At 45.0% G+C, this 16,353-nt stretch overlaps 2 protein-coding genes across 2 annotated transcripts; one reads left to right on the top strand and one right to left on the bottom strand.

Moving 5' to 3' along the window:
• Positions 1 to 2,391: 2,391 nt before the first annotated feature.
• Positions 2,392 to 7,848, top strand: LOC103643989 (E3 ubiquitin protein ligase DRIP2). The gene is made up of 7 exons (XM_008667167.2): positions 2,392 to 2,828; positions 4,418 to 4,517; positions 5,242 to 5,653; positions 5,765 to 6,165; positions 6,290 to 6,340; positions 6,757 to 6,829; positions 7,353 to 7,848. Exons 1-7 carry the CDS (start codon positions 2,708 to 2,710, stop codon positions 7,569 to 7,571), a joined length of 1,377 nt encoding a protein of 458 aa, XP_008665389.1. The 5' UTR covers positions 2,392 to 2,707; the 3' UTR covers positions 7,572 to 7,848.
• A 1,736-nt stretch (positions 7,849 to 9,584) lies between these two features.
• Positions 9,585 to 10,926, bottom strand: LOC100284987 (prenylated Rab receptor 2). Its single transcript, NM_001291646.1, is given in 1 exon segment — positions 9,585 to 10,926. A coding segment is annotated over 1 exon segment (879 nt). The 5' UTR covers positions 10,785 to 10,926; the 3' UTR covers positions 9,585 to 9,905.
• Between the last annotated feature and the right edge of the window lie 5,427 nt (positions 10,927 to 16,353).

Here is a 16,353-nt window from a genome sequence, read left to right as displayed (position 1 = left end):
CTAGATATGGACTATTCAGATGCTTTTAATCATGTGAAAGATGAATTATTTCGTGTTTTTGGCTTTTACTATGACAAATATGGTGAAAGTGATGTTACAGGAACAATGGATGAAACTGACATAGAACAATCAGATAGTTCTTTGACAGCCCACTTATGGAAGAGATCGAAGGGAAAAGAATTTGCTAACTCAATAGTAAATCAAAGGTGGAATCCTAATGCTGAATTGAATCATTATCTGTCTACTAACTTTGCAGCCACTGATCGCACCTTGAAGGGTGATAAGGTAAAATTACTTGAATGGTGGAGGGAACACAAGTACAGTTTCCCAGTATTATCTCATTTTGCTAGAGATATTCTTCTTGTTCCTGTTTCAACTGTTTCTTCTGATGCCACATTCAGCACAGTGGGTAGAATTATTGAAGAAAGGAGATCCTCTCTTGCACCTGAGACAGTGGAGGCCATCACCTGCCTTAAGGATTGGAAAAGAGCAGAAGATAGAAAGCAACATCAACTTGAAGATCCTGAGATTGAACAAGCTTATGCTGATTTCAGCCATGATTAGTGTTACTTCTAGTTCATTCTGTTATTGTGGATTGTTAATGTAATATGGACTGTGGACTGTGGACATTAAAACATTTACCGATCTGTACTCTTTTCCTTACAGAGGGAGCCCCACACTGGGGTGTAAGGTTTTTAACGAGACAGATCGAGGAATAAAAAGAATTTTCCCTCAAAACTTGTTTGTGTTCATTTCTGTTAATTAGAAGAATTTCCCTCTGTTTGTTCTGTTTGTGCGGCTGGTTTATGTTGTTCATTTCTGTTAATTTCTCTCTGTTGTTTGAGGGTTTCTGTTAATTACAAGTTTATGTTGTTCATTTCTGTTAATTAGAAGAATTTCCCTCAATTTGTTTTGGTTGTGCGGCTGTTTATGTTGTTTCAGCCTCACATTGTTGTTTCTGTTAATTACAAGTTGTCAGTTTGAATTTCCCTCAGTTTGTTCTGGTTATGCGGCTGTTTATTTTCAATTTCGTGCCGGACCTAAAAAAGCACGACCCGATTCAAGCACGACGGGCTTTAGTGCCGTGCTGGGCCTCTATTTTATTCTATAGACACGATAAGTCCCAGCCCGACACTTTGAAGCCCGAAGCACGGCACGGCCCATACTTCCACCGCTGCTGCCAAAGCTCTCAGCTCAGAAAGAGTCGGTCGAGGTCGAGGCGAGGAGCAGCCTGCGATGTCGCTGGACCACGGCCACGGCCACGGCCCACGAGGGGGCCCCCCTCTCACGCGTTTCGTTCCATTTCATCAGTGGCCTGTGATCACGACGACGAGCGCCAAAGTAGAGTGACCGTGCTGTAGCAGATTTCGAGGTACTACCAGAATCATTCCCGCAATCAAGCTGTTGTTGTTGTTGTTGTTTTTCTCGGGTCTCCTTCCGTTGACATCATCATGAGCGACGAGACCTGATGCTGGTATAGTATAGTCGGAGGAGAGCTAGCTCGGTCAGTGCGTCAACTATTTACTACAGCACTTCTTTATCTGAAGAAACCACGTTATCAATTTTAGAAAGCTGCTTTCCGGCCCCGGATGCGCACAATCAAATTCCAGGTCGATACGGCCGGCCATGCGCAGAGAGTATTGCCTGCAGGCTGCAGCTAGCATCAGCAAGAGCTGACGTCGAGGCAGGCAAACCCAGCCATGGAAATGATCCATCGAGTGGTATTTCTGTGAGCAAGTTGAGCGAAAGCTACGTTTGGCCGTACGAGGCGTCGAATGATCCATCGAGGGAACTGGTCGTTCTATACATTTTATCAACAGTGAAAATGCATCCACAGTCATCGAATTTAGCATTGATGTGTTACTTGCTGGGTTTCCAAACTCTTAAAACAAGAAAAAAACATATACTGATTACTGAAACTTGCCTAACTCATCGTCCAAAATCGGGTTTGAGTACGCACGTCGGTGGTATTTGAATTCTTGAACGGGTCAAACCCGGTTTTAGATGGGTTACGGTCAAACCTGGTTTTTGAAAAAAAAATCCATATAACACAGCATGCTAAATACTCATTTTCTTATTATACAGTACTTATTAATACCACAAAGAGTTTCAGCCACGTTGACTGTCATTCCGATCGATTTGTTTAGCGGTGACTGCGAGCGTATTTTTTTTTTTTAAATTATAGAGACAGAGAAAAAGAAGAGCTCAGAATACGTCTTCCTACGTGGCGCCTACGTGGGCGTACGCGACATCCAGCGGAGCTAGAAGTTCTCCTGGCCGGCTGGCCCGTGGCCCCCTGTGGGGCTGCGCCGCTATGCGCACCCGGCGACGCCCACACGAAATCCCCCCCCGCTTCCCCTCTATTTATTTATTTGTACACACCAATACGGCGATATAAAACAGGCGCAGCGCAGGAGTACCCTGCCTTCAGCGGCTCAGCCCCTTCTCCTCTCCCACCCCGCGCCTCGCCTCGCCGGAGCTCGGCCGCCGCCTCCGCCGCCGCTGTCCGGTTCCGCAGCAGCAGACACCGACGCGTCCGCACATCCGTGGAATGCCCTCAGATACGCCGCCCCGCGCTGCGTCTTCCTGAGGGCTGAGGCCGAGAGGCTCCGACGCCGCCGAAGGCCGAACCCGTGCGTCCCACGGGTCCGGAGGAGGGAGAGGGAGGAGCGGCTGCTCGGCGGCCGCCGAGGAGGAGACTAGGGGGATGGGGGCCGCGAGAGGGTTGGCCCGCGTGCGGCGGGAGGCGCTCGCCGCGTGCATGACGTGCCCGCTTTGCCGGGGACTTCTCAGGGAGGCCACCGCCATAACCGTGTGCCTCCACACATGTGAGTTCCCTCTTCTCTCTCTCTCTCTCTCTTCCCCTCCCTTGCGACCCTGGCCGTCTCTGTCCCGTTCGTTCGTTCGAGCTATCTATCCGCGCCTGTCTCTACCCGCGCCGCCCCCCGCGTGGGCGCTCGTCTCCTCGCGTTCGCGTACGTCCTTCGTTTTGGCGTCGGATTTCTTCTTGTTCTCTCGTTCAGACTCCCCCGGCGATCAGGATGGTGTCCGATGCGAGTTCTTTGATCCTAGGGAGGGTGGCGAACGCGCCGCCTTTTTTCGCTTGGATTGTGGTCATGGCTTTCGTCGCGCGCGGCCGCCCGTGGTGGCCACCTCGCGCCGCGTTCGCGTTTGCTTCCCCGTGGCCAGCGTCGCTGTTGCTTGTTGGAGACTAGAAGCTCAGCGAGAGTCGGGATTTCATGCCCGGCGCCCCCGGGGATGGTTCTTCCCACGTCGCCGTGCATTGCATCTAGTGTTTCCTCTGCTTGTTCTTGACGATCCCGAGGTGTCCCGTGGCGCCTCTTGATCTGCACGAGGTCTAAAAGGCGCAGGCTTTCTACTGAACCGCGTCTGCTTTGTCCACGCGGAGCTACGCGACAGTTGCCGCGGAAGCTACCCGGGACGCCCCCCGCCCGCGCTCCCGTCTACGGCACGGTCGCGCTCGGTTTCTCGCCGCCGCCATGTCCTTTATCCCGTTCTAGTGTGCTCAGTTCTTGCTCTGCCCGTCTGCCGAGTTGGCAATGCTGCGAAGCGGCAGCGCTCAGGCGGCTCCCAGGTTCCATCATCAACGCCGCTGCAGCCTGCAGGTTATTCGCAGTCTTAACTCGGAACAACCGTTGGGATGAGTGCCGCAAGTTATCCTGGGCCTGAGCAGACCCTCGGCGCCTCGGCGGTGACCGCCGGTGCCACTCATCCTCGTGCCTCTGTCTCCCATCCGCGATTTCTGACGGGGTCATTGAACAACTTTCCGTGCATGAACGCTTGCTGACCGCGGAGCTTTTAGTGCTATGGGAAAAGGCTGTAAAGGGCAGGCACTTGTTGCAGATGTAATAATGTATGGGAATAATGCATCGAGGCATTCTAGTAGTTTCCTGTGAGTTCGGTAATGGTCAGGAAGTTTAAGGGTGCAACTGTAGCCTGCTTCTGATCAGAAACGTGGTCTCCGACTAGCTGGAGACCTCATGCTTAGTTTTGATAGAATGAGAATTGGAATTCAGTTGGATGCTGTAATTCAGTTGGACTTGTATAAGGAAATTACTTTAGTGCTCATGCTATATGGTTTGATATGCAGTTCTGCAGCGTTCTTGATCGATAAAACATTTCTTAGTTCTGTTAATATCAAGTCAGGCAGTGCTGCTGCACCATAGGTGTAGCTTAGATGTCAACCATGCAGCATAGTGCACCACATATCCTTGTAGGATCAGAGGCCAAAGGGAACACTTCACTGGGCAGGAGCTTGCAGAGTTTGTGCCAAATATTGCAAGTTACTAGTTGCTGTGAAAGAAGTTCACACGTTGTCGCCAGTTGTTTTAAACCTCTTTCTGAATCCGGCTTGCTTGTCTTATTAGAGTTTCTCCTGTTACTGTATCTTTGACAGTTTGTCGGGAGTGCATTTTGGAGAAAATAAATGATGAGGAAATTGACTGTTGCCCAGTATGCAACATTGATCTTGGCTGCGATCCTGAAGAGAAACTCAGGTGAATTAGTTGTTCTAACTTTTGAGTTTCTTCTGTAAAACATAGTTTCTACTTTCTGCTCACCCAGTTCTGGCAATGCCTTCTGCATCCATTTTTTTTACAAGTGCAACCATGAAGATGAAGCATTAGTATGATCTATGGTGTGAAGTCCTATACATCATGCTGTTGCTAATGAGTAATAAAACTGTGTATCTTGGAGACTTCTCTAAGAAACTCAGCCAGTAATGGCACCAAGATATAGGGATGGTCAAAGTGCAGAGATGTTCAGACAAGTGAACTCTATCATAAATATAGTTTGGCCTTTTAGGTTTAGCGGTTTAAAATACTTGGAATATAAACATTAACTTTCCCTCTACACTGTCATTTCCTTTTTAATCACATATTCACATATCACATTTATTGAAGCAGTGTTTAGTCCATGTTCTATTAATAGTTTTACGATGATATGCTCTATTTTTGACATAAGCTTGTAATACACCTTAACGGATCATGCCTTTTAATTTGACAAAAGTAGGAGAAACCGGCCTCTCATGCTCCACCACCTAGGCACCTACGTTTTGAACTGTAGTTCTTTTTTGACTACTTTTTGCCTCAAGTACCCGTTTTTTATTGTGTGAAACGGAATTTTCGGCCAATGTGCTGCAGCTTCTTATTTATGTTTCGTGCATCGACTGATGAACGATGGATTCATGCTACCTAACCGTGATCATTTCTTTGTTTGAAGGCCTGACCACAACCTTCAAGATATCAGAAATAAGGTATTTCCAATTAAAAAGATAAATGTTGATTCTCCAAAGGCTCTAACAACATTGCCAGCAAAGAGAAAACAGAGGTCTATTTCTTCCTTGGTGGTTGACACTCCAAGCGTAGTAAAGCAGACTGGTTTGACTGGAAAGAGAACCAAAGCTAAAAGAAGGGCAGCAGCTTCTCTTGCAACTTCTCCCGTTAATAATGGAACTATGAAATTACCAAGTAAATCTGAAAATGGGGATCAGAAGACTGATAAAAGCTGTCCATCACAATCTACCAAGGCGGCAACAAGTGCAAACAAAACTGAAAATCAAGACCAAAAGAAGACCAAGAAAATTTCGGCAAAACAGTCGACCAGAGCAGCAACACCAGCAAAGAAAAAACAGGTAAATGTGAAGAACCATCTGACGTTTGTAACATCACAATTTGATGTCAAAGTTCTGTATGGATTCTCTTGTAAAAATGGCTTGTTCTCACACCATTATGCTGCAAAACAGCGAAATACAGATGCACAAGTTTCAAGTAAGCCATCTTCCGAAAAAAGAAAGAACAGCAAGACAGCTGACAAAGATGGGCTCCGTAAATCTTCAAAAGTACCTAGGTCAACTCCCAAAATCCATGCCGTCAATGAAGAGCAAATAAAAGAGAAAGAGGGTGAACCCCCTACAAGGAAAGGAGAAGCAGACAACAAAGTGGTTATTCCTGGGACAAGTGTGAGAGAACATTCAAATAACTCAAATCTTAAAGAGAAAAATGATGGCACTTCTCCAGAACCTTCGCCATTAAAAGATAAAACAGCAACAGAAGATTCATACCGAGGATCGCTGGGTAGTGCAAAAGGTTTGCATGGTCCAGTAACTACTCCGGTGTGGTTCTCATTAATTTCTTTGCCTAACCAGTAAGTATTCATAGTGAACTGTTGCTTTCTTAAAATCTGAGGAAACTCTTTAAAAAAAATACTCCCTCCATTATAATCTTATGTCATTTTCTGAGTTTTAAGTCACATGCAAACTGGTTTTCAGGAAAGAAGATCCACAACTGCCTCAGTTACCAAAGACTTACATGAGAATCAAGTGAGTTCCATTTAGTCCTGTAATTTATTTTGACTCTTGCCATGCTCGGAAGCTCTTGTGCATAGTTTAGAGTTGTCCAATTCTTTGCCCGATTAGTCTGCTCCAGGCTGCTCAACGTAGTGTGATGCTCATAATATTTCCTCTCAGACTTACATGACTGTAGTAATGTTACAATCCCGGCATCTCCTGATTAGTTCGAGCTCTGGTATTTTGTTCAGCGTACCATGATGTTTTTTTTCTCGAACGACGCAGGAGAGCTGCGTGTTCAGCGTACCATGATGTACATATCTTAGGAACTTCTTTGGGCCATTCCAACTTGTTTTCTGCATTGGAAATTATTTTTCTCGGTACTAGCATGTGTTCTGTTCCCTGACATTTAATTCCTTTCTCCGGTTTACGTTTTGTCATTGTTTCAGAGACGGCAGTTTGCAGATTTCCTCGATACAGAGGTACATCATGAAGAAACTGGATCTAGCTAATGAAAATGAGGTGATTTACTCAGATGTTGGTACACTTCCATTTTTTTTGACAATATGACACTTCCATTTTTGTTATTAATAAAAAAAAACTGAGCTGGCCACTTGTTGACTTGTTTTAGAGTACCGGATCTGACATAGACAATTTGACAGCAGCCATGCAAATGTGAAAGACCACTAGCAATACATTTAGTTAGTTTCAGAGTTAGCCCTGCTGTGGATAGAGCCACAAGATTCGCATGGCGAATCATGTTCTCCTGTCCGCTGGAAATTAGCCTTTTTTGTCACCTATTTCACATTCCTTCTGCGTATCAACTTCAGTTGGAAATCTCCTAGAGAAAAGCTCCTGTAACCATGGACTGATGACATCCATATACTTGAACGCCTTAGTATCTTTCTGTTCTTCTTCGCACTAATGCTTTGAGTTCGTGCACAGTGAGAAGGCGCTAATAATTCTGCTGTAGATGGCAGGTATTCTGATTGATTCCATCCTTTTTTTTGTTTCTGATCTCTGTTCCTCTCCAATCCAACTGCAGGTGGAGATCATCTGCCATGGCGAACCGATCTGCCCCTCGAGCACGCTGCGTGGGCTGATGGAGCTGTGGCATCGTAGACAGCCGACGGAGCCCGTGGAGGCGTCGGTGGGTGCGCCAGCCGAGGAGTTCGTCATGGTGCTGGGCTACCGCTGCCACCGCCGGCACCCTTATTTGGCGCCCGGCACCACCGTCGCCGTGCCTCCAGAGCTGCCCTCCTGATCAGGTCGGCAAGGTTGACTGCACCGCCGTGGAGCCTCAACTGCACTGCACTGCTCCGCTCGCTGTCGTCCAATCCCCAGTCAGTCTAGCCGTTTAGGATGGAACAGAGGAAAGAAATTACTCCTACAGTTTTTTTTACACATTTCTTAGACTTTCTTTTGGATCGTACTCGTTTCTTAAACTTTTGTAAAGATAGATAGAGAGGGAGGAGAGAAGTTAGTGTACCAGAAGTCTGTGGCAAATGATTAAGCACCTTAAACCATCGTGTTTACTCTAACGATATTTCTGGGGGGGGGGGGGGGGGGGGGGGGGGACTACAGGAAACTGTAGCGCCGTGCCCGTGATTCTTCTTTCGCCCATTGGTCATTGCCGTGCCGGGCAGCACACAGCGTCTGCTACTGTACCAGTAGTACAGGAAAGGGGCGAAGTCTGAGAGGGCTGCCGGTGTCTCGCCGTCTCCGACTGTTTCTGTCTCGTAGTGGTCTCTGGCCGGCTGTTTCTGTCTCGTAGTGGTCTCCTGGTCCTTGCCCCGTTGGTTTGACTTTGAACGGTAACGGCCTCTAGCCCTCTACGCCTACGGCGACGGCAAAGCATAGCCTGCTGGCTGCTACACAGCACAACACAGCTTGCCGATCAGGCTGGCAGCAGAAACGCTTCACGAGCTTGTGCTCCACGCTTCACATCATGCCTGGAGCCCTGGACTGTCCCCTCCCCTCGACTCCGAGCCCTGGATTGCCCTTGCCCCCTCCTCCTGACTCCTCCCGTTGCTGACGACTGACGAGCAGCCGGGCCCAGCGAAAGGACGTGCGTGCCTGCGAATCTCTTCACTTCGCTTCCAAGAAAGCGAGGCAGAGACAAGCAATGCCGGCGCCGCGGTGTTGACTTTGACCATGAGTGATGTTCAACGTCACTCGATGGTTAGCATAGGCCCGGATACCTACCAAAATTACCTTCAGTGCCGTTTGTTTCGTTGGAATTGAATTCCATTTTAATAATTATAATTTAGATAAAACTAATTAAGTTTATATATTTATATATGTAATATATTTGTATATTATCCTAAATCATATGAGAGAGATAGTTATATAGTACATTTATGTTATAGAGGCGCAAGTAGAAGAGTGTGCTATACGTTATACATCGGAAAATTAGCATGTAAATCTATAGAATCAATTTCCATCTCTCATCCCATGAATTTGATATAGACTTATATGATAACTTTGGAAAGTGGTGAAATGTCATATTCTAAAAAATATCCTATTCCATTAGTAAGATTCCAATTCCTCGAAATGAAAGGAAACAAACGGGGTCTCAGTGGATTTAAACAACTTTTAATAGCCCGGCTCTGGCTGCGAACAGCAAACTGATTTCTAAGCTGAGAAAAAACCACATTTTCTAACTGTCGTCCTGGCAACAGTTGTTTCATAGGCTAACATTTGCTCCAGCAAACCACAGGACACAGAGAGGAGTGTAACTCGTGTAGATTCAGCAAAACCAGTACAAAAGAGTTGCAGGTAGAGATCGAAACATCAGAGCATTCAGGCGATAGAGAGAGACTACAGAGAGATCTCAGCAAATTGACAAGAAATGAATAGCATCTGAAAAATGAAATACCACACCCTCTGCCTCTGGATTATGCAGAAGGAACACGGAGATTTTTTGACCTCTCAGTGCTGTTCAAAAATAGATAACTGTCACAGCAAAATGTCACCAAAACCGATGGTATAGTTAACTGCTACAGACTACAGTGCATAAGAGTGAATACCCATAACCAGTTGGGCGACGCCGATATTTTTTCGATTACTGCTGCTTCAATGTTAGGCCAATGTCCTAATCAGGCAAGGGCAGCAGCACTCAATCACAGAAGTGGAGCGGGGGGAACCCAGGTCGACAGAAAATACATTGCAGATGTAGAGCCAAGTTTAGCAGGAACCATGAAGAACTACACAAGATGAAGGAAACGCATTGCAGGGCTGCAGAAGGATAGATATATGGCACAACTCATCAAAGTTATTAAAATTTAGCTAACTTCATCACATTGAGAATTGAGCCTGAAGCATCGGGAACCAGAATGTGCAGGCAAAATCGCAGCTGTCATTCTGAGATGTAGTTAACGAAGATCGAACACCACCATTCGAAACAGCAATTGAATCCAGTTTCACCAGAAATACAGAAAAAAGCTTGACATTTCACACGCCGACAACCAATATTAGACATCGTGATGGTAATTACAAGGAAGATTGCTAATATCTGCAAGCAATAGCATCAAGATCGCTGAACTGCATGAAGGCTGTATGCAAACCATGATGAACACACCACGCCCAGCTGAGCGAATCAACCAATGCGGACATAGGTGGGCAAGATGGGCCCGGCGGCGCTCATGCCAGCTGCCAACAGGCCGTCCCCAGCGGCCTCCTGCTCCGTGAGGAAGAGGTCGTCGGTGGTCCTGAGCGCGGCGTGGGCGCTGACCAGCGCGCCCCCGATCATGACGGAGCCCACCACGTTCCAGCCGACGCTGGTGAAGAGCATGGCGATGACGGTGACCCCGCAGAGCGCGGCGAGCACGGAGCCGTCGTCGAACTCCATCCCCAGGACCCTGAGCGGCTGCCCGCCCTGCGCGGGCCGCGCGAAGTAGAGGAAGAACCAGGCGGCGCAGAGGAAGAGAAGCACGAAGAGCGTGCCGGGGTGCCAGAGCAGCGAGGCCGCCACGACGGCGAGCACGGCCAGCGCGTAGTTGGCGCGGAAGTAGGCGGTGTTGCGGCGCATCCGGGCGATCGCCTCCCCGAGCGACGGCGGCTTGGAGAAGGCCGGCGCGCGGAAGACCTCGCCCCACGGCCGGCGCGCCGCGATGAGCACCTGCCCCTGCTCGCGGAGCCGCGTCACGAGCTCGCCCGCCTTGGCCAGCGGCGAGGGCAGCGCTGTGGGGTCCTCGACCGGGGCGTGGGTGGAGACTCGCGGCGGGAGACGGCTGGGGTTGGGATACGCCGACGGGACCGCCGGGTAGGTTGGGATCTTGGAGTAGCCGGCGCTGCCGCCGGAGGAGGCGGGCGCAGGATAGATGTACCCGCCGCCGCCGGGGGCGGAAGCGGCGGGCGCGACGTAGGAGGCGCCTGAGCCGTACATGGCGGCGGAGGAGGCGGGCGCGACGTAGGCGGCGCCTGAGACGTACGTGGCGGCGGGAGAAGAGGGCTGGGCGGCGGCGGAGTTGCGCATGGTCTCGGGGAGATCGGATTTGCAGGAGGGAGGAGAGGTTAGGGAAAGGTAGGAAGAAGAACAGGACGCGCCCACGGCCCACGCACGCTTCGCTGGTACAGAGAGTCCTTGGTTTCTTTTTCCTTTTTACTCACGACGAACCCGAGAGAAATGAGAATGGTTGCGCGGCGCCGCTTCGCTGGAAAGTTGGTTGGAACGGGCTCCCTATTTGATTCGTGGGGAGGAACTGGTTTTGCTTGCTGGCAAAGCACCCCAGACCGTGTTGACGTCATGCTTAACCAGCATTGGCAAGAAAGGATATATTTTACTTTTGTTTAATTTACTATTTAAAGTATTAAAATCGACAAAGGGAACAAGATAAAATCTTGGACAGAAATATTCTCTATATTTTAAGTATTGTTTAGAGAATGTTGTTAGAGTGGTAGAGAAGAAAATTCTTCCCTAAATATAAGATAGAGAAGGTTTTACTATTCCTTCCTGGAGACAGCCTAGACAATCCTAGCCTGCTACTGAAAGTAGAAGACTATTGTCCAATTTTTTCAACTTAACAACGAACGAACCACATAGCTACTCCTTTTAAGTCAATTCATTCTTCACAACTTTTTTATATATGGACTTGTATATGAAGATAAATCTTATACGATACTTGCAAGTTTAATGATGTACACAACCTTATAGTCCATTGTTTTTTGAGCTTCAAGCTATTTAGAGAACAAAGAGTTCTTGTGATGAAAATGCCTTCAAGACATAGACTAGCAAGTGTGTTTGCAATTTTTGTAATTTATTCTACAGATAAAATATTGTTACTATTTTTTATATATTTTGAGAATAATAACAGTGCAAAGATAGGCAGTTACTTACACGCATCCTTATCCGTATACATGCAAAAGCACTTCTAAGAGGTTGTGCATGCTTCATTCTCTGGTGTTCACGGAGAAATACATCAATTGTCAAGTTTGAAAAAAAGAAGAAAGAAGGACATGCAGCAGCTTCAAATACCAAAAGCTAATCCAAGTCTAGTTTCTAGTACTGCGTCATAACTTTGACATATCCCGCCGTTAAAGAGATGAATCCATATGTTATTTTCTATTATCTAAAAAATATAAAAAAGAATCTACTTCATCTGTCTCAATTGATAATTCGTTTGATTTTTTCACCAAGTTTGACCCTCTCGTTTTATTTAATTTTTTGGAAAAAAGAAAATTTTAAAGCCATACTTAAAGTATATTATATGCTAAACAATATTACAGTGAAAAATTGATAATAATTATGATTTTTTGAATAAAAGGAGCCGGTCAGATTTGAAGTTAAAAAGTCAAATGAATTATAAATTAGAACGGAGGAAGTAATACACTTCAATTCCTCGATAGAAATGCATTACAAGTGGCTTCGCCTCCATTTCGTCAACACAAGTAACCACATGTTTGTAAACGAATGTCAAATGGTATACTAAGCTTGGCCGAATCATTAACCGTTCGAGTATAGTTTTGTTTAACCGTCTTTTTCTTTGAAGAGGAGGAGTCGTCATCCTTTGCGAAGAGGAAGAAATGTCACTCTCATAGTAGATGATCTTCTTGATGCGCTTCTTCTTCTTATCGTCCCTCTTCTTGTTCGATCCAGAGTCGACGGCAGCATCGTCCTTGAGGTCACCATCGACGGGGATCTCCTTCTTGTCGACCATCTTGCCCTTCCCTTTAGCATCGTCACTAGCCATCTCTTTGGGCTGTTAGACCCAATGGAAGAGATCGGATTTGATACCAACTGAGAGCACTTAGAGGGGGTGAATAGATGACCATACAAAAATGACTTAAAACAACACAAACTTGGTCTAATTATAAAGTTAGAGCAAACTAAAACAAAGTGCTTGTACTAAACTGGCTTATAAGTTTTATGGGCCCTTCAAAGTGCTTCAAAGAATTAGGTCAGTAGCCTACAATCCAGATCTACCTGTTCAAGCCCTGGTACATCTGGTTTTCCATGTCTCTCAGTTGAAGCCTTTTGTTCCCAATTCTACACCAATATTTTCAGACATGTCTGTTAGTAGATTTGTCTAGCATGGATGTTTATCTGAAAGCAATACTGGATCGACGTGTGGTGCGTAAAGGAAGTCATCCGGTTGTGCAAGTCAAGGTGACATGGTCTCAGTTACCAGACATGGATTCTACTTGGGAATATTATGAAGTGCTCAAGAAGAGATTTCCAAATGCACTTGATTGGGGACAATCAACCGCTCAGGGGGGAGATGTCACTGCTGATGGACAACAGTAGTGGTGAAGGTTGAAGATTCTAAAGATGAGTTCTTTTCAGTACTTAGAGCATCTCTAAGAGCTCCCGAGAAGTCTCCCCTAATTCCATTTTTTTGGAAAAACACAAAAACTTGTCTCTAACAGTTTCCCTAAAGCACTCCTAACTTTTTCATAGCCCTTAAAACTCCCTCATTTGTGGCTACAAATGAGGGGTTTTTTGGGCTCCCCAGAAACAATATATCACTTTAAGGGATCTGTTGGAGAAAGGATTAAAATCTACCCGCACTAATTATTTGGATGTCCCTTAAAATTGATTTTAAGGAGTTATTTTCTGGGGAGCTCTTGGAGATGCTCTTAGTAAATTCTTCTGTTAAGTCATTAATACTTCATAATCATTGTCGGGCCATGATTTGAGCCATGTAAGTCGGTTGGCCTGTTTGTAACAGACTATAAAGACTCCTAATTTAGGGGGAGGAAACAGTGTTGAGAAACAGGGTCGAACCTCATGCATGTGCAACAAGTGCGATTGCACAGGGTCCAAAATTCTGAGACGCCTAAAAAATTTTTTAGTTCACTAGTAAGCCTAAACAATATGCATCAATGAGCAGACTAACGTTACACTGTCTAAGCTGAACTAAGTTAACAGCTAGCTTGCTGCTCTTCAAACACATATAGTAAACCTTTTGCAATTCAGAATACATGAATTCTATTACAATATAATTTTGATTATATTTTTTCTATAAAATAGGATATCTTTTAAATTTTAGTACAGGTGCTCTAAATTGACCAGCCCGTCCCTATTGAGAAACAAAGAAGAGAGATAGTACCCATATACTCCGTACATGTGTGTCTCAGCGTACACGCGTACCTGCGTTTGGCGTCTCCATTCGTCGGCGAGGAAGAAGCTCACGTCGAGAAAACCCTCGGCCAAGGGCGAGGGTGACATCTCCCTGTCTGCAACGATTGGGTCCGCCGCCATATGGGTGTCGAGGCCTTAGTCGATCTCTTCCCCAGCGAAGAGCGGCCTCCAGGTATTCTCATCCCTTTGTATTCCCTGTCTGTTGTACCAAATCGAGTTCCCAAACTCAAGCTATCTGGCTTGCCTACCAATTTTTGACTTTTTGCAAAAATTATGAGAGGCATAACATTCTCTGTTTCCTCTTGTTTGTGTATCTACTCTGAATTTACTTTACCCACATCTTTGTTTTGGTCCTGCATCAATGGATAATTAATTATATAGAAGTGTCTTATTTTTCTTAGAGAAAACATATTCCGAACATCATTATCTTTCTTCATTTTGCAGGGTTGAATTTTATGAAAAAAAAAAACACAAATGACACATAAACTGCACCAAATTTTTTTTTTACCCCCATCAAATGTATTAGATTTTGAATTCACAACGTGAGTGGTTATCTTGACGCCATCTGTTTTAGATTAAGAATACTCACGCGAATGATTATATTGACACCATCTGTATTAGATTTAGAATACTCACGTGAGTGGTTATCTTGACCCCATCTGTACTATAAAATTATTTTTGTAGTGCCTGATGTTACAATGTTAATTGTATGTAGTTCAACAGTCACATGAATGCTCGTGGTTGAAAAGAGCTAAGTATAGCCATAACAGAGTCATGAAAAGGAATTCAGAACAACGCTTCCATGGAACAATTACCAAAAGAAGAGCTGTACCTAAAGTTTCGTACGTGAGGTCATAAAAAATTCAGTATATGATAGTGTGTTTTCACAGATATATAATACGAAACATGTACTCTCTGTTTTTTTGCTCTAGGATATTTTATCACAGATCTTGTCGCGGTTGCCAATAAATGATGCCGTACGAACAAGTGTTTTATCAAGAGAGTGGAAACATGTTTGGCGAGGCCACAACAACCTAACTTTTAATTCAGCTACAATGAGGAAACATTATTCCAAGACCGCCTTTGGTTATGGGTTCATCAATGATGAGGAATTTATTACGAGAGTAGTCTTGCATCACCATAGTGGTACAGAGATCGAGCATATGGAAGTCAAATATGGGTTACACGACAAGCATGGAAATCATATTGATAGATGGATTAATTTCGCGATAACGTCAAAGACAAAGGAACTTATCATTGACTTAAATGGTGGTTTCAAGCTATCATTGTCCAGAGATGTCTCACATGGCATACACAGAATCAGAGAAGAACCTTATAGTTTACATTCACAACTTTTTAGTGTCGATAACGTTTCATACTTGCAGCGTCTAGAGCTCACTTCTTTATCTCTCCATCTACCCGCTGATTTCAAAGGATTCATCTATATAAAGGGTAAAGATCTGAATCCGTTATAAGTCGGTTCTCGAGTTAATCCCACATGTTTTACTAACAAATCCCGCTAGAAATTTGGAACCTAACTAATTTTGCGCATGCGCGGACCGTTCGGTCCCAGGGACGGGCAATTTTTTTGTTCAACACATTGGCTCCATGGCCCCATTAATATCTGGTTCAACTTCAGGCCGCAAAACATTTGTATTGAGTTAATGCCCTGTAATGGTATTCTTGACTACATGGTCACTGGATTCCATAGTACTTTGCCAAGTATCGAGACCTTGACCTTACGTTGTGCACAATGGAAGGTTTAGTGATATGTCCTCTATGGTTCTATTGTTGTTTGATTATTTTTGTGGTCAAATCTAATATCTTTTCTCTGCTCCTTATTTGTTATGCGCTGCAGAGAACTATTTTACCTGGAAACCCTTTCGTATTTACCCATCTTCGTCATTTGAAGTTAGAACTAATTCTGCCTGGCAAGAAAAAGATAAAGACTGATGTCCTCGACTATGTTATCTCTTGGAGGTTGCTCCTTTCATCGAAAAACTGGAGCTGCTAGTAAGTTTATTTGCAACTTTCAGAAAACATGTCACATATGAACATGTTTTAGTTGAAGATTTTATCTGCAACTTGCATTCCACATGTTGGGAAATTGTTAATGATAGGGACATGCTATGGTTTGCAGATTTTATTTGATTTTGAGTTTAACATATACGTCATTCTGCCTTTCTATGTTTACATAGCACCTAAACTTTTAGTGTTGATTATGTGATATATTGGTAGCAATCAACAAAGGGGAAAAAAGTTGACGAACATTTAGGGCTAGTTTGGAAACCACATTTTTCTAAGAGATTTCTATTTTTCTAAAGAAAAATTAACTAATTTTCTTTGGAAAAACAGAAATCCCTTAAGAAAATATGGTTATCAAACTAGCCCTTATAGTTGAATTCTTTACCGCTCTAAAACGAGCGCTGTGTCTACTGAATGTTGGGCAGTAGTGGCCATTTAT

This window comes from Zea mays, chromosome 1 (assembly GCF_902167145.1).
Source record: "Zea mays cultivar B73 chromosome 1, Zm-B73-REFERENCE-NAM-5.0, whole genome shotgun sequence".
Taxonomy (NCBI): domain Eukaryota; kingdom Viridiplantae; phylum Streptophyta; class Magnoliopsida; order Poales; family Poaceae; genus Zea; species Zea mays.
The sequence above is the reverse complement of the archived record's forward strand: the minus strand, read 5'-3'. Positions and strand labels throughout refer to the sequence as shown.